We start from the raw sequence: 23894 nt of genomic DNA, 5'->3' as shown, positions 1-23894 counted from the left end.
CTTATTACTGAGCTGCAAGACTAGTTTCTTCCTTGACATTGATTAGGCAGCTCAGCATAATCCGATTGGCTTATAATCAACAGACAAACAGGAAACTACCCCTAATTAAATGTGAGAGTCCGACCTAAAAAGTTACCGTCACATTCGAGTGGCAGAATATAATCTCACTAACCATACTTTCTTTAACAAGAGAATACATTTCACTTGATAGATCTATGTTTAGCACAGCAGCGCATATTGCATATTGTGGACATATTGCGTGTCATGGTATTGCATGCCATGTTAGCTAAGCACGGGATCAGAGATTATGAGAATTATTTACTCCCAATGAATATAAAACAAGTCTATCCTTGATTATAGTATATCAACCCTTCGAACACATACATAGGATCATAAGCTAATATGTCATACTGTGCCTAAACGATCTTTTTGCACTTTTGCCCAAAATCCTTCCTAGATTTTGAAAATCTGTTTCTGAACAACATACATATCTCGTAACAATAAATATTTTTTGGTAGGAGATTCCTCTGGCAGACTAGCCCCAGTAGAAGTTATTTACTTCTAGTGAACTATTTGCTCACATTGAACCATCGCAGAGTAAATTCCTCACATTACTAAGCTGAAACACTAACCTATCTTATAGACTCCCAGTAGCTCCTTGCCATCTCTAGTCCTTGACTAGCGACGAAAAACAAGAATAGTTTAGATGAGTCACAGCTAACTAGCCTAAGGGCCTTAAATATTAACAGTACTGACACAGCACTGTTGAGTTCCTATATGCACGTACACACATATACTCACGGCTAACTGCATAGTGAGAATATAGTAGAGCTTCAGCACCTGTCAACTGCAGAGTCATCGGACGATGTTCAAAGTTGCTCGACTAGTCTCAAAGCATCGTCAAGCACTGCGATACGAGTAACGACAGCCGCCTACAGCAAATATTTGAGCGCAGCTGTGCCTAACAATGAACTGCCGTTGTATAGGGGTATTGCATGGGATATTCAATAACCAAATAACCAATATTTCGTGCCTTTGTGTTGAAATAATGCGCCTTACATCACCTGCTCAATAATACTATTTGCAGTTAGGACAAAAGAAAGTAATCCATGCTTATATAGATTGTTTGTAAATAAGTGTTGGAATATATTACAGGGAATTCTCATGACATGTGTTTGCTTCACGAATTAGTCTAGCAGGTAATGGATTGATGTCAGTAATCTCACCTAGTAGTATTGGCACAGTATGATGGCACAGCTCTTTTGATAGTTGTCTAGTGAGAGGCCAGAAAGGATCATTTTTTATGCATCTTAGAGACTATTTTTTTAAAATTAACAAAACTAAATCATTGTAAGTTAGGCTCTATGGCACAATTGTTGAGATGAGAGCTAGTTTGAAACCTCAATATACAATATTTCAGTTCTGTAAAAGATTCTCTGTTTGGACAATCAAAAACAAAAATATATTAATATATTAATATATTAATGATGCAGTGAGAATTATTTTAATGATTAAGTAAAACAGCAATAGTAAACCTAACTCACGTTTGCAAGCATTATCCCTAATTTCATTGTTGCTCACTAACTTATTAAACTAAACAATTTTTAAACATAAGTTATTATGATTTTATCTCTCTATTGATTCAGAACTGTCCATTTTTTGACATACATGTTTACTCTTGAGAAAGTAATTTTGACTGTAATAGGAACCATGTACGAAGAACCGGTTGGAAGTTGCGGAAAATTTTCACATTGTATGTGATTCGAACTCATGATTTCCAAATTTGTACAACTTTTACGTCCTTCACAACCTGTGTTTGCTACCACTCTCTACAACTAGATGCCTACATCTATATATACTGATATATACTGATGCAGTAAAGAGACAGTCAGCTATAAAAGTCTGATGTGTAGTTCCAGAATAGCCTTGCAAATCTTTATGACAAGAGCCAGGTCTGTCTGTCCATCCGTCCATTTGTTTAAAGCCACAGTTGGATGCTGGGAACAAAGCTTGTCTCATAGAGAAATCACACTAGCAACATTCACCGCGGTAGACCAAACTTCAACACTTTCGCTGATCAAACACTTTGCCATGTTTCGGAATAATTGTGCTGATAGTTATTACATATGATATTCTCTCATGACACACTGGACGGCTAGGGTACTAGTGACTATAATACCAGAACCTTCAGTTATACTTACTGTTAGTGAGAAAGAAAAATAAAGTGTACTCTGATTATAAAAAAATCATCTCATTTAGCCGGTTGATGACTTCAAACAGCCAGACTATACACATATGGTCAGCGCCATGAAATTAGAAGACTAACAGCTTGTTTTTCAGCATCTTGAAAATGCATAGAGACAAGAATCAAACATAATATTGATAACATGTATCGTGAACTGCTCTAGGAATTTTTTCTAGTCACACCTCTTCAAAATTAAAGAAAGAATGTTCTGAGAATACATTGTCACGTTTGCAGTGTAAAGGATGGGGTACATGAATGCTTTAATTGTCATGTGACCAGAGCTTAAACTCGATGGCGCTGGCTGGCAAGCAACCAGTTGTTTGAGTGATGTACATTGATAACAGAGAATCGCTTAAATTACACAGACGTAGCAAGCTATGAATGGCTTGGCAAATACTCTTGCTACCTCAGTAAGAACATACTACAGCTCTGCGAGAAATTCTTATATTAATTACTAAGGTTCCATACAGAGGTAGTGTAGTGACACCTGGGTGCACCAGTCCTGAAGTGCTCCGCTGGGCTGACAAGCAGATCATGTTTATATAGGGTGCTATACAAGAGCGATAGTTGTGCTACACCTTATGCCAATGTTGTGTCATAAAAGGTCAAGGACCAAACAGCTAGATTAGAGCATTTCAACAACAAATATTTCTGCATATGAACCAACAGGAAAGCAAAATCTATCTATGACTACGTACTAGTGCGGTGCCGCTGCTTGCTAAGGATATTTCTATGGCACAAAGGTGGCGCATCGCACAGGTGCTCCGCTTCCAAACAGCAACACTGAATCACGACAGAATGAGATCAACACAGTTGTTTCTATGATGGCATTTGCAGAGCCATACAGGGAGGTGTCGCTATGGTATCACTGTATAGACACTTAGTAATTATAATACAATTGGTGTTCGAATTACTACCAACCTCATGACACTCTGAAAATATTCTATATATAGCCTCAGCTGCTAAAGACATTAAAGTCTTCAACGAGTCCATTTAGATACAACTAATGAAGTCTCTTGTAAGTTTACTTATCCTCTTGTTTTCTTATACACACGGAAATAGCTGTAACTCGGGCCAAACAAGGCTACACCACTACCGTAACTTCGTCCGAAGAGATCGTCACAAAGAACTTTCTAGCAAAGTTCAAGAGAGCTTTTGTTAGACACATTTACTTTAGACAGCTTTTCTGCAAAGCTTATTCACAAGAATAATCTAAAGGCAAATCATAATGAGTTAGAGCAAACTCTATGCTACTACATGTCTACTACAACTCTACAATATCTCTACCACATCTCTACCATATCTCTACCACATCTCTACCACATATGTACTACATTTCTACCACATCCCTACAACATCTCTACCACATCTCTACCACATCTCTACCACATCTTTACAACATCTCTACCACATCTCTACCATATATCTACCACATCTCTACAACATCTTTACAACATCTCTGCCACATCTCTACCACATATCTACAACATCTCTACTACATCTCTACAATATCTCTACCACATCTATACCACATCTACCATATATCTACCATGTCTCTACCACATCTTCACTACATCTCTACCACATCTCTATCAATCTCGATAACAACCGACATGTTTACACTATAACAGAATACATACTTAGTACTCGGTGTGATCTTCTTACTAACGATGTTAAGCTCAGTTGTTCTAACATAAGATCTAACTTTTACTTTACCATATCTAGGATGAGAAGACTGGTTTATTCTATCTAATCTCCCACTCTGAATACATGTACGTTACTGTAAGTCAGCCAAACAAGCTATCACTTGTTTACTGTTAGCAAGTTATCAAATATAACTTGTTTGCTTAAGATTGTCATTCTAACATATGCCTTTACTCCTCATTTATACCTTCAATCTTTGCTATAACAGGAGTCGTGTCCATATGTCCGCATGTTTGTATGTCCGTCTGTTCATATGTCCATCTGTCCGAAGCCACGGTTGGAGGTTAAGAAAAAAGACTGCATCATATAGAACTTAAACTTGAAATATTTGGCTTGGCCACCCAGCGAGCTGCCGCCTGAGCCAATTATTCGCTTTCCAGGGATTTAGAATCATTGTACATATTGTTAATCTCTGTGATTTGTTGGCACACCTGATGATCCCTTACGGCAATCAAAGCTGCGAGAGTACTAGTAACCATGAGACTCAAAGTTTCGCAATAGATTAGTACATGCACATGAACAATATGAAAATTTCTTTAATACAGGTTAAGAAATTAAAATCCACATACATGTATATTAACAACTCATATAATCGCTGCAGATTGTGATAAACTGAACAACTAAACTAGTAATTTTTGACGATATCCGACCATAGCAAGAGGATACAGTCTATCTGTAAACACTTCGTTTTACTAATGTGTAGTATTATTTGTTCAATGTCAATCTTTAATCCTGTCAAATAATAAATAATTTTTATCATTAATTTACTCAACAGAACATTTCATCATTGCAGACGTTTGCTGTTTGACAGTTGAACTAGATTTAAACTTCGAAGTGCAATTGTAGAAAAAAGGATTTGTCTTCACTTGAATGCTGTGTGATACTGTGGGAGCAATGGCAAGGCTTTGCTAAATAGACCTAAATCTTTTCAGTTGTGCAAAAACCAGAGATATATATACCTAGATTGACTAATAATAGCTAGTCCCATTGGTGACCTTGTCAGACTTAAATGCCATGACGCAACGTACTCATATTGTACCTTACGCTTGACTGACCGCAAGATTCATCATTAGTTTACAATGGCTGAAGCTGAAAAGAGTGTGTCAGCTGCTACTAAGGTGAGTTTTTACTACTTTTAATATCAAAGATAGGCTTGGAACTCCTAAATATCAGCTGTAAGGCTTTATAGTAAAAACTAGAACAGTTTTCATACCAATAGGGGACATATTTTCCCCATATTTGACACTTCGAAAAAATTATTGAAGACAATCAAATCATCAGACATCATTGTTTGTCAAGTTACTATCAACTTCAACTTGTTTGATTCATTAACTGATTGACTCTCTCTTGGAAGGTTTCCTTAACTTTGCCCAAGGAGCTGCTTGTGTAATACTGCTACTTTGTGATGCTTGAGTCATTAATTTGGATACCATCTTGCTATAAATCACTAAGTCAGAATGAAATTCATATTCATTGCTATTTTGGCAGCGATCTCACCATTATTCATCAAGCTCACAGTCATCTGAGAGGACTAGTAAGAATTGCCGCGTTGCTTTTGGATGTTCCAATTATCCAAGAAAATGCCCAGAGAAAAGCTTCCACAGGTAGGACAATATAACAAACATTCACCCTGCTAATCATTGGGAGAATTCATGAACATACTACATGAGCATGGCTTGGAGCATGGTTATCTTTGGCTATAATCAGGCTTAAAAGTTTCCATTATTTGACAAGGTTAATGCTACACTTCTCAAAGGCAAAAAGTCAATAATCCAATGAGCAAAAAACACCACTAATTGTATGTATCTTTTATTACTTGTTAAGTTTTCCTACTGCTGCTGATCGCAAGGATGCCTGGATTAAAGCAGTGAGACAAGAACAGTGGACCCCCAAGTAAATCTTCTGTACTTTGTTCAGACCACTTCACTAGTGACAGCTACCAAGTATCACCTGGTATTGGGAAAAAAGCTAGATTGAAGGCCAATACCATACCAACATTAGAGTTTGTCTTTTAAGACATTGATAAAATTCAAATTTATCAAAGACAACTGTTGTAATGGAAGATAACTTATATCTCCCTCTCTCGCAAATGCTAGCATTAGCTGCTATTGTATGTATTTAATTTTACATTTTAAATAATCACATTTCCTTGTATTATTTTTTGATTGTTGCTTTTTGAAAGCATGTGGTAAATTATGACAATAACCAACATCTTCTTTCTGTTACAATATCTTGTTTTGAGTGTTTTATTTGCATTTTTAGAGTATGGAAACCAAGCAATATATATTTAATTGTTCGATATATAAATAAATTGCACCAACATGCGAGTATATTAACATACGAGCTCAGTCTCGGAACGCATTAAGCTCGTAAGTTGAAGTATGACTGTATAAGTTTTTAGCTTTTAAGAGCTTGTAATCACCTTCTCATATATTTCACACCTACAACACAACAGAGTAAGGCATGGTGAATCTTATGATACCAAATAACTGCAATGTGAATTTTGTTGCAAGTCAACCTTTAACTTGCTTATGCATATTGTACAAATAACTTGGTATTGTCCTTTCGTGACTGGCTTCTTAGTGGTGGCAATTAGTGCTAGCCTGGCAAAGTTTTTCACCAATCCAGAACTACTAAGCAACACTCTTGTCGCTTTCTCGCTGTGGTTGCAAACCTCAATCACCACAGGCGAAGACAAAGTCAAGCCACCCTGATTCTTAACTGTAATTAGGGAATTCGTTGCTTGGTTTACATCAACGTTGGTAACATCCACGATGCTAGTGATACAATCATTACACTTCAGCTTTGGTGACCTAGCCAGCTGTAAAATAATCATTCTGTCTCATTTTTGACTTCAGACATACTTGCATACTCATCATATTTAGTCATGTTTAGTTCAGCATATTAGTCTATTTACCTAGCCAAGGTCTGGCTCTTTGAGTGGATGGGCTATTTCCCCTCCCCTCTCCATTCCCCTTCTTTCTTTTCCCCTTCTAGCTTATTCTTTGGAGAAGGGGAAAAGAGAGAATGGGGATAAGAGAGGGTTGCAAATAAAGCCATGATGGCTCATGATTTGTGTGCAACAATTCATAGCTTTTATAGTTTTAATCTATGGTGGTTATAAGATATTATCACAGAATTGCTTTAGTTTACTGGATTATGTACACAAGAAGGTTTTTATGTGAAAATAAATGTAATTTTGTTACCTTCTTCCCATTAGATTCATTGTAAACAGCAGTGCAGTCAAGCGTGAGGTACAATACAGTGACGTTGCGTCGTGCTATTTAGGTCTGACAGGCTTTTTCCCTATTGGCCAATCTAGGTATATATATCTATGGCAAAAACTGACTCATATATAAAAATTGGCATATGAGAATACACTAACAGACCAACAGAATTAATAGTGAATCATCAACAGTTAACTCATACATAATAGATAGATTAGACAAACATTACATGTACCAGAGTGTTACAGAATATTGAGTCTTGCATGGCGTGGTTAGTAGAATACATCTTGCTAGTACTTCAGCCAATCAGTGATTTGGCTGAGAGGGCAAGCAAAATTGGAGCTAAATGTAAAAATATTCAAGTTAACCTGAAAATTATTCATTGAATAAGGAAAGTAGTACATGAGATAGCTTCAGGTTGTTGTCTGGTTGTTTTTTTCTAATTTATATGAATTGCTACCCTTTTAGACATTGTTTTTTTTCTTGATAGACTATTGGCTGTTGAGAGATATAATACATTTCATACTCACTCTCTCGTAGAAGATATCCGGTCAGGCTTATCACTGATATTTTGAAATGGTAAGGCTGTAAATCACAGTTTCCTTCTAAGTTAGAAGCAAAGGCAAGTACTGATAACTAAACTGAATTCAACCAATTTATAGACAAACACAGAATTAGCATACACTTAACTGTAACAACGCTGACTGAGCAAACATGTCATCAGTCAGCCTAGCTTTAGTAAATGTCCTCAGTGTTTGCATTAGTCACACATGAGATTGTTTTCTCCCTCGAGAAACAACAGACATAAAGCTGCTTGTACACCAGAGGATAATTTTTTATTAGTTTCGAATGATTTTTGTGATGACCAGTTTGTTGTATGAGTCAACATGGTGACTGGTCAACACTGCCAATTGATGTTATTCTTGTGAGTACACTTATTTTACAAAGTGAAACTCAGTGTTTTCCAGGACAAAATAGAAATGCGTTCAGTCTTATATACATGGTTTTTGCCACTGAACAATCTTATGCAAAGTGAACAAGTTGAGATGGCAGTTTTGCCCATATTTTAAAACATTTTTAGTCAGCTAAAACTGAAATTCTTTTAAGATTTAGGTAAAATCTGTCTAATTATCGGCTAGCGTACATACAACTAACTACACTGCTAGTTTCGCTCACTTATTACTCCGGTGTCATGGTGCTGCCTAAGAATAGAGTAGGATGGCAGCCGTGAATATACAGTGGTGATACAAATTATGGAACCGCCTCTAATTTTCGTTACATAGCAATGAATTCTGAGTTGTGTTTGTTTTTTCTACAATCAAAATTTTACATAACTATAAAAAATTATATATCATTTGAATCATCAAAATGTTGGCTTTTTGATAAACTTAAATTAAAACCACATCGTATTTTCTATAACAATCTTATTAGAGGTTTACTGAAAGCTGTCAGAGAGTTACTGTGCAGTTGTTATTTTTATTAAATAGTGTCTGACCAAAAGTCATAAAATAACATATTTATTTTCTTTGAAATGGCTTTTATTGTGAATTATTTTAAAGACAAGGTATAGTAGCTTTGAAAAGAGCTGTTTTGGTCCTTTAGATGATCAATACATGGTTGGCCAGCCTTTGTTGTCAATCACTGCTCAGCAGCGCCTGGGCATACTATCTGTCAGTGTATGAAGCTCTTCAGGTGTAACTATTCGATGCCAGGATTGCAAAATAAGCTCCATCACTATTCCTTTATTTGTTGGTTTGTCTTTAGTTACGATATTGCCTCTTCTGCTCCACAAATTTTCAATTGGGTTAAGGTCTAAGTGACTGAGAAGGCCAAGTCAGAGTGTTAACATTATTGTCAGCAAACCACTTCTCTACTCTTCTGGCTGTGTGGCACGGAGCATTATCTTGTTGAAACAGCCACTCTCTATCAAACAGACTTCTAGCAGATGGTATCATCATACTTTGTAGTACTCCACAATGTTTTTTTGCATTCATCATACCATCAACGAAATCTAATCTACCAGGACCAGCAGCCTAGAAACAACCCCACACCATTACTGAGGTGGGATGCTTTATTGTAGGTAAAATACATTCTGGTTTAAACTCTTCACCAGGTCTCCTTCTTACATAATTGTAGCCAGAGTGATTTTGAACAGTAAATGTGCTCTCATCGCTGAATAATACTGCTCTCCAGTCTTCTGGTGAACAATTCACATGATCTTTTGCCCATTGTAGACGAGCATTTTTTGCCGAGATGATAACGAAGGTTTTCTACGAGCTTTACAGCCTCGTAAGCCATTATCTCTCAATGATTTGCAAACAGTTGACGGTGCTAACTCTGTACCTGTTGATTCTTTTAACTCACTGGCTAGCAGAGGACTGGTTAGATGTCTATCAACCAAGAAAGGTCTTGCTAGACGTCTGGTCACTCGATCTGTTGCTAGCTTTTTCCTTCCCCTACCAGCCCTTTCTTCAACAGTTTCCTTCCATCTGCAGATTGTTGTAAATACACCTTTCTTAGAGCAATCTACCCTACCTCCTTTGCAATTTCCCTTTGCGATTTCCCTTGCTGATGAAGGTGAACTATTACAGCACGCTTTTCTTTCGTGAGATGTTGAGGCATGATGATGAAGTTATTAGAATGACTTTTACTGAGAGCAGAAGGACTTTTCAATACTACTTGGGTTACATTGTGTAATGCACAACATCTCACTCAATGCAATTGTTGTCTTAGATGATTGTTAAACTGAGCAGATCAAAGAATTTGGAAATTCTAGACATCATTCACCAGACTACTATTTTGGAAAAAATTGACTTGTTTTGGGACACCCTGACTAGTTGCACTTTTAACAGCACTAGCGATGGAATTATGTTTGGATGCAGAAAAAAATTAAACAATGCGACAGCTGATAAAATCTCCTTTCTAATGATATATAACTTTGCATATCTAGACTGAATATAACTAATATGAGAGCTATTATAGTGCATTGTTTACTAAAACTCAAAGGCGGTTCCATAATTTGTATCACCACTGTAAGTGTTTTTAAAACTAATGTTATATCCGTGAAGAGACATTGCTTAGTTTGAGCTGTTATTTTAAATAGCGTTGAGGTAGCAGGCATCGCTCATGAAGTTGGCAACTACCCTTGCCTCCTAGCTTCTAGAAAGCCCTAGTAGGAGCTGTTATTTCTTTGAAGAAACAATTTCTGGTGAGTTTCTATGCAATGAGAAAAGTTCATTTGTAAGTAAAGCTTAGTAATTCTAATCAGTTGCAAAGTGCAACCTATAGCAAGTTCACAAACTAATATTACAATATACAATATATTGCTAGTATAAAACTACAAACTAATATAACAATATACTGCTAGTATAAAATTACAAACTAATATTACAGTATATTCCTAGTATAATACTACAAACTAATATTACAGTATATTGCTAGTATAATACTACAAACTAATATTACATTATATTGCTAGTATAAAACTACAAACTAATATTACAATATACTGCTAGTATAAAACTACAAACTAACATTACATTATATTGCTAGTATAATACTACAAGCTAATAAATACATCTCACATGGTTAGTGACTTGTGCTGTTTGTTGATCAGCATTGATATGCTATGTTATCGACTCTTTCTTTAGTCGGTTTATACTTGATAGTTTAGTAACAATTAGCTTTTAATGTTTGCGTTTTTAATTAAATTTATCTAAGATTTTTTATTACAGTAAATTTATCTAAATGGTCATGGTCCAAATTATGACATGCTACTCGTTTCACAAATTCTTTTTGAGCCGCTTTGTTGTGCACCCTCAAGATAATTGATTATATGAATTTATAACATTCTAAAAAATTGATTTATAATTGTTTGTACTTTCTCTATAATTCCTTTATAATAATTCTAAAAAAACATGTCTTTGTTCCATTTTAATTACTGCTACTACTCGCTAAAGTTTTCTTGGTATCCGTGAATTTAAAACAAGCAAAGGAAGGCGTGAAACACTGCTTAATATTATTTAAACCAAAGTGTTTAAATCTATATATGAGTACAAATGTGTTTTGGCTAACAAAACAACAATGCTGTGAGAAAATTTTTTAATGTTGCTCGTTGAAAACTACTGTGAGTGTATAGTTAAATAATTACTGCAATATTTATATAATATTTTTTACAAGTTGTATGTGATTGTGAAAGGTGATTGTAAATCGAGGTTTGATTGCATTGGTTTTCAAAAATTGAGATTTTCCCACATTTGCTTTCCTAGACTAGTTTGTTAAAGTAAGACATATTCTAAGTAAACTTTAAGCTTCTTGAAGCCATCACTAGTAAAATTGGTAGTCAAATGGATTGTCCCTTAATGAATTTTAAAAACATCTGTAGCAAATTTGTTGGTGTCTTCTTAAAGGTTGACTTGCAACAAAATTCACATTACAGTTATTTGGTATCAAAAGATTCACCATGTCTTACTCTGTTGTGTTGTAAGGGCCAAAAATGTGGAAATGTGATTACAAGCTCTTAAAATCTAAAAAATGAAAAGCCGCCGTAGATTGGAATCTCTTTATTTCGATGACGTAACCACGAAATTTGGTTATTGTCTTGTCACGTGATGTTCTCACGTGAATTCAAAGGCCAATACAAAGCGCAATATAAAACTTATCGTAGTACTAGTTTATGACAAACACTTCGGGTTTTACCGAAGACCCCGTATCAAATATAGATGCTTGCTACTTTACAGTTTTGTTTCGGCCTGGTCTAATCGGCAAGTCATAATCTGATCATGTGACTCAATTCTTCGCAAATAATTTCTGCAGCACTTTTCGATTATCACAAGTGACCAACAGGCTCATCATGATCATCAGACAATGATATGTACTCCTTCAAGCTAAGGCTAAAAAATTAAACGAATTTTTACGGTAAGTTATAAAATATCACTCCTAAAAGTGACAGCATTACGATGACGATAAAATAGACGCATAAGAACAATAGACATAGTTTTATTGAATGCGTAAAGTATATTTGTGAAAATATTTCGACGAATAAGGTTGCAAGAAAGTGTAAACAGAAACCATCTCTCACAACTACATCACATTTGAGCCGTTTTGGAAAGGGAATCCAAACTACGGCGGTCTTGTGTGGCTGCGATTTTCTGTTCGTTTTTGAGCTTTTAAGAGCTTGTAACCACCTTTCCACATATTTTGCACCTACAACACAACAGAGTAAAACATGGTGAATCTTTTTATATTAAATAACGGTAATGTGAATTTTGTTGCAAGTCAACCTTTAAGTACATTTTTTACATTTTTTTATCAGGTAAGGTTGCTACTCTTATTACTAATAATAATGTAGTAAACACATTATTGGGGTTCTGATCATCTGTAAGAATAAACTAAGGTTGAAACTTCATCTTTCTGGATGATCGTTGTCCTCAGAGAGAGAGGGCACAACTCCAACTCCAAACAGCTCTTTTGCGACTAGTAAAGCCTAATTTACTGTTTTAGCCTATCAACTGACTATTATCAATGATATACAGCCCCACACAGGGGGACTGTATATCATTGCTATTATCAGCACACCACAGTAGTAAAAATTGTTATCTGTTATCCTTGAAGCTTGGGCTCAAGTTACCTGTGCATCCACGATAGGTTATAGCAGGGAGATAGCAGGTGATAGATGTTGATGATGAATTTGCTGAAAGGCTTAGCAACCCTTGTTTATCAATGCAATAGCTTATGAAAGGGCAATACAAACAACACATTGTTGAAAAAGTATGCTGTTAGTCGTCTAATAAAGCTAGCTTGATTGAGGGCTTCTACCCCTCTGCTGCTTGTTTGACCTAGAGGGCTTTATATATTATAGCAAAATTATAGCCATAATGTTATTTTCAATACTTGTAAAATGGCCATGCAATTCTATCTGCATATCAGTAGGAAAGTACGTTAATTCATTCCAAGTTCTAAGCTTGTTTGATTACATAAATCTATTAAGTGTTCTACATACCACAGTTATCAGTTCTATAGTTAATAAAAAGTCTCATCATTTCAAGTAGAATTTGGCCATTGACCACAATATTCAATCTACAAGCACAAAGCTTTCAAGAATAATTAAAAGCTAATTTTCTAAGTGAAAGTACCAAAGTGTCATCAAAGATGCTGTTAAACATTTGAAGGTCAACCACTGTGTTACAGCATCATGTCTACAGTTGATGACAACTCCCACCTTGGCTGTCAGAATCTGTGTGTAGATGAATATAAATACCTTTGCTACTGGTCCTCTTATGAGTAGTAATAAAACTTGGACAATTACTAGTTGCACTCTTCAGCATTTCATGTTTTACTTGCTTTAATAAGTAATCAAAAATTTATAACTAACTGATATCTGATCACTCCGGAACAATCTATTGCTTAAAACTTGGTCTTTTCTGCCTGAACAAGTACATTGTTATGCTACAATTTGATGTGCGTGCCTGCTTGCTTGTGTGTGTGCGTGTGCGCATGTTTGAGCCTGCTTGCATGCCTGCTTGCTTGTGTGTGTGCATGTGCGCGTGTTTGAGCCTGCTTGCATGCCTGCTTGCTTGTGTGTGTGCGTGTGCGCGTGTTTGGGCCTGCTTGCATGCCTGCTTGCTTGCCTGTGTGTGTACTTTTAAAAAATGGAACAGCGTCTTTGGTGGATATGCTAGAAATTCCTTTGAATGCCCAGCACTCAATATGTACTGCATCACTCGTACCATTCGAATTGTATTCAAAGCTATCTAAGTCAGCTTGTATATTAACAAATATACATGTAGATTTAGATAGCTGTTCATACAAAGACCAATGTTACACAAATCATTGTCAAGCTTGCTTGCCAGCTCACTCTAGTATATTTCAACAATATTAAGGTAATGCTAGCAGAACAGTTTCTCCCAGATGTAATTCATGGATAAATGAAACTCATAAATTTTGCTTTAGGGTTCACACTAATGTGTCAAACAAAGTAATTGGGACGCAATCAGCAATGCATGGTTTTCTAGTTTTGGGCATGAATAACTTTCATGTTTTTACAAATGGGTTCCCAAAGCTATATATATTTTGATTCCTTATGCTGTTAATAATCTAATAAGTTTAATTATATATTTTTTGGTCAAATGAGACACATTTAAGTGCATGTGCATAAATTATGTACAAGTATCACCAATTGTGACTTTTTTAATAAAAATAAACATCTCTGATTAAAACTCTAATATTTTTTTAGAGGTTTGCATCATTTGTTGTAATATGGTGGCCCTAAAAAGACTGTTGGGGTCAGGAATTGAGTCTTATTACTTATTGGGCTCTTCTTTGCTGGAAATTTCTTGCTGGCAAGGCCTGGGCATGCTTTCCACCAACTACAGCAGCTCTTCTATGAATATCGTTCTATGTCATGCTCTGACGATTGTTCTTTCATTTTCAGCATGCTAGATTTTATAACAATCTTCAACAGCCCTATTCGGATGAGCCTTGATTTACACTGCAAAGTGAGTCAGAGCAGTAATTAGAATAGTGAATCATGGTTATTAGGTACCTTGGAGTTATATGCTCAATGTGTAAGCTATTGCAAGTTATTATTTACAACTAAAATGTGTAGTTTGGGCCAGACTAAGAGTCATCTCTCCTCTAGGAGTTTTTTACACTGTAAATGTGTACAACCACCCTGAAAGAAACAAAGGCTAGTAATTAAGCACCAATTTTTGAAAAATGTTCTAATGTAATAAAACATGTTACAGTATGTTTGTCTTTAATGATGTCAGCAATATCTAAAATAGCAATAAATATTTTATTGTAATAGCTGTTCATTGCTCTAATGTTTATTTGAAATTTAAACTACGTCTTTCTTGATTCACGAAAAAACAATGTTTGTTCAATATAATGTTAAAAAATAAATAAATTCATTAAAACCAACCATAGAGTTAACTAGTTTGTTAACAGCAAAAGGAAGGCGTAATACCTGTAGACCTCATTGTGAAAACAGCAAGAGTAGACTTGGACACTGGTTAAAGCAAATATGACAGGAAAATGGAAAAATGGCAGGTAAGAGCAGGTAGTAGATAACTGTAAGAAAGCTGAGGGTTGACAAAAATGAATTGGAAGTGTGATAGAAGTCTAAGACTGTTGATAGGACTGCTAACTGCTGGTAACAAGTAAATAGAATAAAGATAATTCTTCTTTCACTTTTTCTGGTTTAGGGGTCACCACTGCAAATGATGTATCCTGGTGCAAAATATGTTGTGACCAATTGTGCAGGAGATTTGGCACAGATGCAATGATAGTTGAATAAACTTCCTAACACCATCAATGGACATTCTGTGATTTGAACCACTGACTTACTGCGCCAGCGCACTAACCACTGAACCATGACTGCTTCCTAAATAGAATATAAGTAAATATTACTTAGAACTATAGAGGTGCTCCTAAATGCTGCTCAAGTAAGCAGCAGATATGATGAGTGGTGATTACAACAATCTTATTGCAATGAGTAGTTGGCTTAGAAACAAATTAAGCAAAATGCGACACAATAATCCAAAATGCACGTGAAGTATTGAAGCTAGAAGACTGCCAAAGAAGAAGAATATATCTTTTTTACAGGCAGCCTTAAACGAGGTTAAAGATAAGAGCCCGATAAATAATTATTAAGCATAACCACTCGAAGCTAACTGAAGTCATCTACCCCTACCATAAATTGCAGCAAGCGGTATATAACTCCTATCATAGGCTAACTCTGTGATAAGTAGCCAGAGTTATCTACTCCTACATTTACTAGCAAATCTCTCATGCTGAGCTAACCTATAAAAAGGTAAGAAAATGAGCAGATAAAACCCTAAACTGGGGAGTCTATAATAGACCTGCATTTAAAGAGACTACTTATAAAATACCATTTGAAAGAAGTGATGTCTATGTACACGAATTGGCAATGATATTACTCATCTAGTGCATGTTATGAGCAACACCTACCCTCGTTTTTTTTCTTTTAGCAGAACATATGGAGCAGTAAAGATCTTCCAAGATTTGTAAAGAACTATTTTCACATAGCTAGAGACAATAAAATATTCATGATAAAACACAACCCACATGTTGTCAGTTATAAATGCACCAAAGAGATTGGTATGTTATGATAGAAGCAAGAAATGCTACAAAGAAGATATATTTTGCGGATCACATAGTGTATGCTGCATATTATAACATATTTAGATTATGGTCATATGCGCCATATGCATCATATACATATGCAACTACAAGTTTTAGCTGAAGAACTAAACATGTTGTTGGAGTGTCCTCCGTATCAATAACACTGATGGGTTATGACTGAAGGCTATGAATGCTGTGAAAAAGAGTGGAAAGCAATTCTATAAGAGCAAACTGCTTTTAAAGCCTGTACAGCTGTCTCACTAGATGTCTATTTATAATATAGATTGTTTTAAAACTTCACTTTGATGTGAAAATGTACTTTTATAGCGGAAAAAATTTGCTTTAATTTATATTTAACTAGTACCTCGGTAATCCACCGTGAGAGGTCACCAGGTGTAACAACTATATGTACAAATATTCTGTATGAAACAGCAGGTGATCGATTGGTACAGCTGTTAAAGTGTCAATGCATCATGGTAAAGATGATAAGTTCAAATCCAGTATGATGTATTCTATTTTTCCAACATCAAATGGACACAGCTTTTATTATATGTAGCCTGCAATGCGTTTAATATTATCCTTTGGCTACTTGAAGATTTTATAACTTTTAGCAGAGACAATAGGAGAATTTGAAGAATATTCTTCAAGATAGTTGCATGGTTTTTTACATCAAGGGGAGGTGCTATAGGAATGGCATAATTTACACCGATATCTACATAGTATGATTATGAAGTGTTGTGTATAGAAAACTGCAGCTCAGAGCCCAAACTAAATTTTTGCATACCTGCTGACGAATGTTTCATTTTAATCTTGATATTTGATATTTTGCGTTCATTTGAAGTTGTCTTTACAAACCATTCCAGCAAAGCGAGCGATACTGTATGTTTCGGTGCATTCTATGACTCAGAAAGACAACCGAGTTGTTTTCATGGACAATAACAAAGACAATAATGGAAGTCAAACGCTGCTATTCTATTCACAAGGCTGAAAAGGCAGCTGGTACCACAGCCTTTCTTATAGCAGTACGAGGCTAGTAATCAATGCTATGTAGCTAGGTTTAGGACACCCAGAGGAAGTTATTATAAGAATTGAATGAAAAAAGGAATTTCAATTCCTATGTGAGTTGATTGCAATCATAACTTGGTCAGCGTTAACTTGAAACCAACAACATGACAATATTAGAAACAACCGTTCACATCCACAGTGCTTATCGCAGGGCAGTGACATCACAATTAGAACACGTCTGAGGAATATCTGACACATGTGACGCCAAAGGTATTTCCTTGCTAGAGAATCCCAAGCCATGTTTTAAAGTTGGTCACTGAACCCTCTTACAAGAGGAATATCATAATATTTAGCTTAAGAAAAGTTCATTTATTTCCAAGTCTGATAAAAAATTAGAAAAGACCAAACCTTACAAAATCTAGAAATAGGCCTACATATTATTATGATTCTAGTATATATGAATATGTAACTAGATTCTTTTCCTTTCCATGCGACAGTACCGAAAACGGATACTTCAAACTTTCTGATTGTAACTCTTGCAGTTTAATTAAGAAAGATTTGCTGTGGCTTACCTAATGTACTGATACATTTTTCAAATTTCAACAGAGTGAAAGTTTTCGAGTACCGTTTTGTCTTTTCAAGTATCAACCCAGAGGCTATACTCAGGAGAAAATAGTTTTTAGTAATCGTTGTTTACGTTTAAAGTTTCATATTCTCTGCATGCCGACCAGAATCTGAGCAATTTAAATCGCAGATAAATCTGACAGTGTCTTATTATAGCCTAATTAGATCCAAGGCTAATTTAGATCTTTCCAGATTTAGCTAGCTGTCTTTTTATAAGATGTCAGCAAATATCTTGATTTCACTTATCAAAGTCATAATCGAATCAAGCATTTTAATCAGTTTACTATAATATTGTGATAGCAAGGATTGGTTTAATATTGTGATAGCAAGGATTGGTTTAATATTGTGATAGCAAGGATTAGTTTAGTATTGTGATAGCAAGGATTGGTTTAATATTGTGATAGCAAGGATTGGTTTAATATTGTTATAGCAAGGATTGGTTTAATATTGTGATAGCAAGGATTGGTTTAATATTGTGATAGCAAGGATTGGTTTAATATTGTTATAGCAAGGATTGGTTTAATATTGTGATAGCAAGGATTGGTTTAATATTGTGATAGCAAGGATTGATTTAGTATTGTGATAACAAGGATTGGTTTAATATTGTGATAGCAAGGATTGGTTTAATATTGTTATAGCAAGGATTGGTTTAATATTGTGATAGCAAGGATTGGTTTAATATTGTGATAGCAAGGATTGGTTTAATATTGTTATAGCAAGGATTGGTTTAATATTGTGATAGCAAGGATTGGTTTAATATTGTGATAGCAAGGATTGATTTAGTATTGTGATAACAAGGATTGGTTTAATATTGTGATAGCAAGGATTGGTTTAATATTGTTATAGCAAGGATTGGTTTAATATTGTGATAGCAAGGATTGGTTTAATATTGTGATAGCAATGATTGGTTAATATTGCGATAGCAAGGGTTGGTTTAATATTGTTATAGCAAGGATTGGTTTAATATTGTGATAGCAAGGATTGGTTTAATATTGTGATAGCAAGAATTGGTTTAATATTGTGATAGCAAGGATTGGTTTAATATTGTGATAGCAAGGATTGGTTTAATATTGTGATAGCAAGGATTGGTTTAATATTGTGATAGCAAAGAATGGTTTAATATTGCGATAGCAAGGTATATACCAATATCTAAACTTTCTGACAAATTCCGTCGCCTAGGAATAATCAAATGAGGTCGTCGTTTGTGAAATTTAAGAGAACATCCGGGTTAGAGTATTTGAAGTAAGAACACAACCTATAAACTGAGGTTATATTCAAACTTTTTTAAGCACACTAGTATAATTGGTTCTCGACTACAATGCCTGGAAACAGCTGGCCAAAAGACTAAGCAGGACTAAAAGCACAAGCAGGATGGTTGTGCTATTTGTATCATAAAGAACTATATAATACCAGCTCACATGTAAGAGTCCAAATATCCCATCACTATCGCGGCAGCCTGTGCTGCTAAAAGGAACCTGTAGTACCCTGCCATACGTCATCCAGCAAGCTTTTTAATATCAAAAGATGATCTAGAAAGTGAGTTAATGACCATCAAACCAATTTCGAAAGCAATCACACACTTCTGACGCAAGACGAAACATTACGGCAGCACTACTGGCAACATAATTCTGTTTGTCAATAGAGCTGTGAGTAGAATCGATAGATTGCTTGAAGCTTACAAACAGAGCTCATAAGACAGTTAATATGGTTCTGGCAGCTAATTAGGGCCAGTGGCAGTCAAGGCTCGAGTGATAAGCAGTAATGACTTTTTGGCCGCAAAACCGTCCCAAGGAAAAATGCGCTTTCAGAACCAACTAGAACCTGTTTTACCAGTGCTTGAATAAAGCATTAAGCTGATGGTACCAGTATTACCTTTAGCAACTATAAGTACACATTTACAAGGTGTGTTTTGATGATAAGGTTATCACGTGGTGAACACCAAATGTGTAGTTGTCTGTTGTTTCACGTCATAGCCCATCAATTAAACAAGCCCTCTAGAACTCTGATATAATTATTATTCAACTTTGCCAAGGGAAAGCTTTCAGTGACGCATGGATGTCTTGAGGCTTTACCAAGGAGAAGTAACTTTCCACTCCTACAATTGGTTATTTTGTTGGAACTACAAAGCGCAAAGCATTTTTTTCACAATCTTCTTTACTATAATAAGAGCCATGAATGTTCGTCCTTTTGTTGAAAGGCATGGTTGAAGGTGGGAAAAAGATTGCCTTGTACAGGGTTTGAACCCACGACACTCGCCTTTGCCGCATGACATTCTCATACCTGGGCAAGTTGTCTGCCTGCCAGCATATAAGAATAGTTGTACGCATTGTTACTCTCTGCGCTTTATCGGCACGTCTGATGACTCCCTCACAGCACTTGAGGCTCACAGGCTACTAGTTTCACGCAACTACAGGGTAACTTAGCAAGATGCCATGATAAGAGAGCTTTGCATTGTTACTGTTGCCAACGATGTCTCATACCTAAGGTAACTCACATGTATGACTCATATATTAGTTAAAATTAGATAACAAACTTTATGGTTCCATGAGTCATACAGCAATTATTAGTATTTTATACAAATACAGGTAAGTATCTATAAAATACAGGTAAGTATCTATAAAATACAGGTAAGTATCTATAACTTCATGTATAAATCAGCTACAAACCTCTTTACCTATTCAACAGGCAGAGCACCAAAGTTAACCTCAGGTTTTTTATCATGATCAATTTCGTGCTCCAAGCATTTCCTGCCAGAAAGTTAAATTCCAAAAGTTTAAAAATGTTCCTTAAATTTTCTATTTTATATTGACCGGTAAATCGAGCGGGTTAGTCAAGCTGCTATAGGACTGGCTATCAGGCGATAGCGAAAACAGAGAAGCGATTCCATTTTGAAAGGCCTAGACATCTGTGACAAGTTTACCATACATTGCTTTGTCCCTATGTCTATGCTAGTTACCGAGAGTCACCAATACATTTAATATGGATAATTACAAAGAGAACCAAATCTAACTAACTTGCAGGAAGTGCAGGGGGTAGCTGTAGTATATGTACATTACTTCAGCCTATCACTCACAGTTATATGTAAACAGAAAACCACCAGGTTATAGCTGAGCAGCTCTAATCTATTCTTTCTAGACAGAAATTGGGCTAACACTAGATACAGCGCACCAATTGAACCGGGTATGTAGCTAATATGTACATGTATATATCCTAGTTGGGCATGTTCAAGGAAATCCCACAATCTGTTTGAATTATTTTGTTATGCAATACTTTACCTGCCAGTCAATTATTTTGTTATGCAATACTTTACCTGCCAGTCAATTATTTTGTTATGCAATACTTTACTTGCCATTCAATTTAAATAAATCTTAATAGACATCTGAGGTTTTGCCTGGAAACATTTGAAACCTCCTACGCTTCATTGACTAAGCCTTTCTTACTGGTAGTATTTATTAGATGCTTGTAATGAAAACCAGTAACATATTGTATTGGTGCCATGTTCATAAATCTGGTGTACATGAAAAGTCCACCAAACAACACAATTCAAGCCGAGTAAACTACTGAGAGACCTTCAGTAAATAGCCTCAGAGACCGAGACAACATCATACCTTATAACCGGCAGCACCTTGCTGGTCTCAAACAATGCGACAAGCTATCTGCCCAACCTTCACCAGAAAAAAACATTATTGATTTGGGTGTATGCCATTTCCTGTTTGTGTCTGCTAGGAAAATCGTTATTGCACTTTTGGATGATTGTGTTTATTTATGCTGCCCACTTTCTATACCTAATCACTATGAAGAACAGTACAAACCAGAGATAAAATCCATTTGTAATAATCACATGTCAATTTATGACTAAAATATCTGTCAATAAAAGCGCTGCTACTGCTTCGAACTACGTGGTGTTTTATATAACCTGTAGCGTATGCATTACTCTAGAGCATACCTCGGAGTCAATGTGGCGCTCTCTAATCATAATGTATCACTTCATCGCATTACAAGCCCTATTCACAATCATAATGCATTAATGACTGAGCTAAACTATTGGCTGACAGACGCCACTGGCAGCATTTCAATATTATGTGATAAACGAGGAGCGTGCTTAAATGTAACCCACTTCGAGTCGAGTCATATTCAGGCAGATTTGCGCTTGGTGAGTTGAGTTCAAATGCTAAAACACTCGTGTAGACAAACGTGGTAAATAGTCGTCGATCCTGTATTAGGGTGAAGGACTGAAGAATCGCCTTTAGCAAGTCGTCAGCTAAATCTGCAAACACAGGTTATGAGTTTGTGGTGAAGACCGATTTGGACTTTCAAGGAAGACTTCATCAAACATATATTATTGATACATATTAATATATTATTGACTGTTTATTGATGAGAACTCACTGCTGCTCACAACTGACTGGCTGGTTCATGGCTTCTTTCTGCCCAAAAATACGAGTATTAAAAAAATATGCATCAAGAACTGGTAAGTTAGCATGCTAATATTCTGTCTATTTTTAGCTACAGGTTCCTTTGAGCATGATAGTAATCTTGCTAGGACAGGAAATAGACTGTGGTCTCATTTGGGCCCGCGAAAACTGGTTTCAATATTATTACAACCATGTTTAAGACAAGTATATTCATGATCAGAGATTTCATATCAATTTCTCAAAGCTAATTTTAATCATATAGGTAGTGTAATATAAGTAGTATTATACATGTATGCATAAATTTTGACTTGGTAATGAGAAATTTACATGTATCAGGTACGACCACAATATTGAGTAACATGCACAGATTTGTTGTTGTACTACAGAATAAAGCTGTCACCATTTTGAACTCGCTAACCCGATATTCATATATGTTTTCTGCCTTAAAGCTTTCATGATTTTCCTCAGCATGCAATCTTGTTTATTAAGCAAGTGTCAATCTGGTCACACGTTAATCCTTTATAGAATGGTTTATTGTAAGTGAGTGAACCTATTAGAGTTTGAATTGAACACACTTACCTTTTAGTAGATCATCATCAGATAATTGCAACTATGCTTGTCTATCCCATCAAACTCGTCCTATCCTGTCTCTTTAGTTCATAAACTATACATTACTTCAGCCTATCACCTCATAAGTTGTCTGCCCTCTTCAACATCTTATCATTTTGCTGAAATCTTCATGAATTCTTTTATCCTGTAATCTTTTAACCGTCATATCAGTTTCACTCTCAACCTGTCAAATTTTGTCCTGTCACCCCATAACCATGATCAGTTTTTATATCAACCTGTCACAACTTGTCCTGGCGCCTCATAACCATGATCAGTTTTAATATCAACTTGTCACAACTTGTCCTGAACCTCATAACCATGATCAGTTTTAATATCAACTTGTCACAACTTGTCCTGAACCTCATAACCATGATCAGTTTCAATTTCGACCTATCACATCTTGTCCTGTTACCTCATAACCATGATCAGTTTCAATATCAACCTGTCACAACTTGTCCTGTCACCTCATAACCATGATCAGTTTCACTCTCAACCTGTCACACCTTGTCCTGCCACCTCATAACCATGACCAGTTTCAATATCAACATGTGACATCTTGACCTGTCACCTCATAACCATGATCAGTTTCACTCTCAACCTGTCTCATCTTGTCCTGTCCTGTCACCTCATAACCTGTCTTACTCTGCTAATTTTATCAATATAAATTTCTTGCACAAAAGCCTTATGCACAATCAAAACAAATTGTAATGCAATAACGACCTTTTGGTATGTAGTTTCCATGACTACGAAATAGTAACGTTCGTTTTCATCGGTGTAGATAAGTGAAGTCAGACATAATTTGTATATATTACAGATTTATCAGTATTATCAGTCTTAATAGATTTATCAGTCTACCTTTTGCCATATTTCCTATTTATTATATACACATTTATTATGATCTAAAAGATGTCACTAATGAGT

At 35.7% G+C, this 23894-nt stretch overlaps 1 protein-coding gene across 1 annotated transcript in view; it reads right to left on the bottom strand.

Annotated features, from left to right (window-relative positions):
• LOC137405179 (uncharacterized) overlaps positions 1-23528 on the bottom strand; it is a 34446-nt gene extending 10918 nt beyond the window's left edge. The window contains exons 1-2 of the mRNA XM_068091407.1: positions 23477-23528; positions 22067-22216 (exon numbers count right to left, since the gene is read on the bottom strand). Coding sequence (XP_067947508.1) covers positions 22067-22216; positions 23477-23528 — 202 coding nt within the window. The remainder of the gene's footprint in view (positions 1-22066; positions 22217-23476) is intronic.
• Between the last annotated feature and the right edge of the window lie 366 nt (positions 23529-23894).

Source organism: Watersipora subatra, chromosome 9 (genome assembly GCF_963576615.1).
Source record: "Watersipora subatra chromosome 9, tzWatSuba1.1, whole genome shotgun sequence".
Classification (NCBI taxonomy): Eukaryota; Metazoa; Bryozoa; class Gymnolaemata; order Cheilostomatida; family Watersiporidae; genus Watersipora; species Watersipora subatra.
Note: the sequence above shows the minus strand (reverse complement) of the source record. Positions and strands in the feature narration are given on the sequence as shown.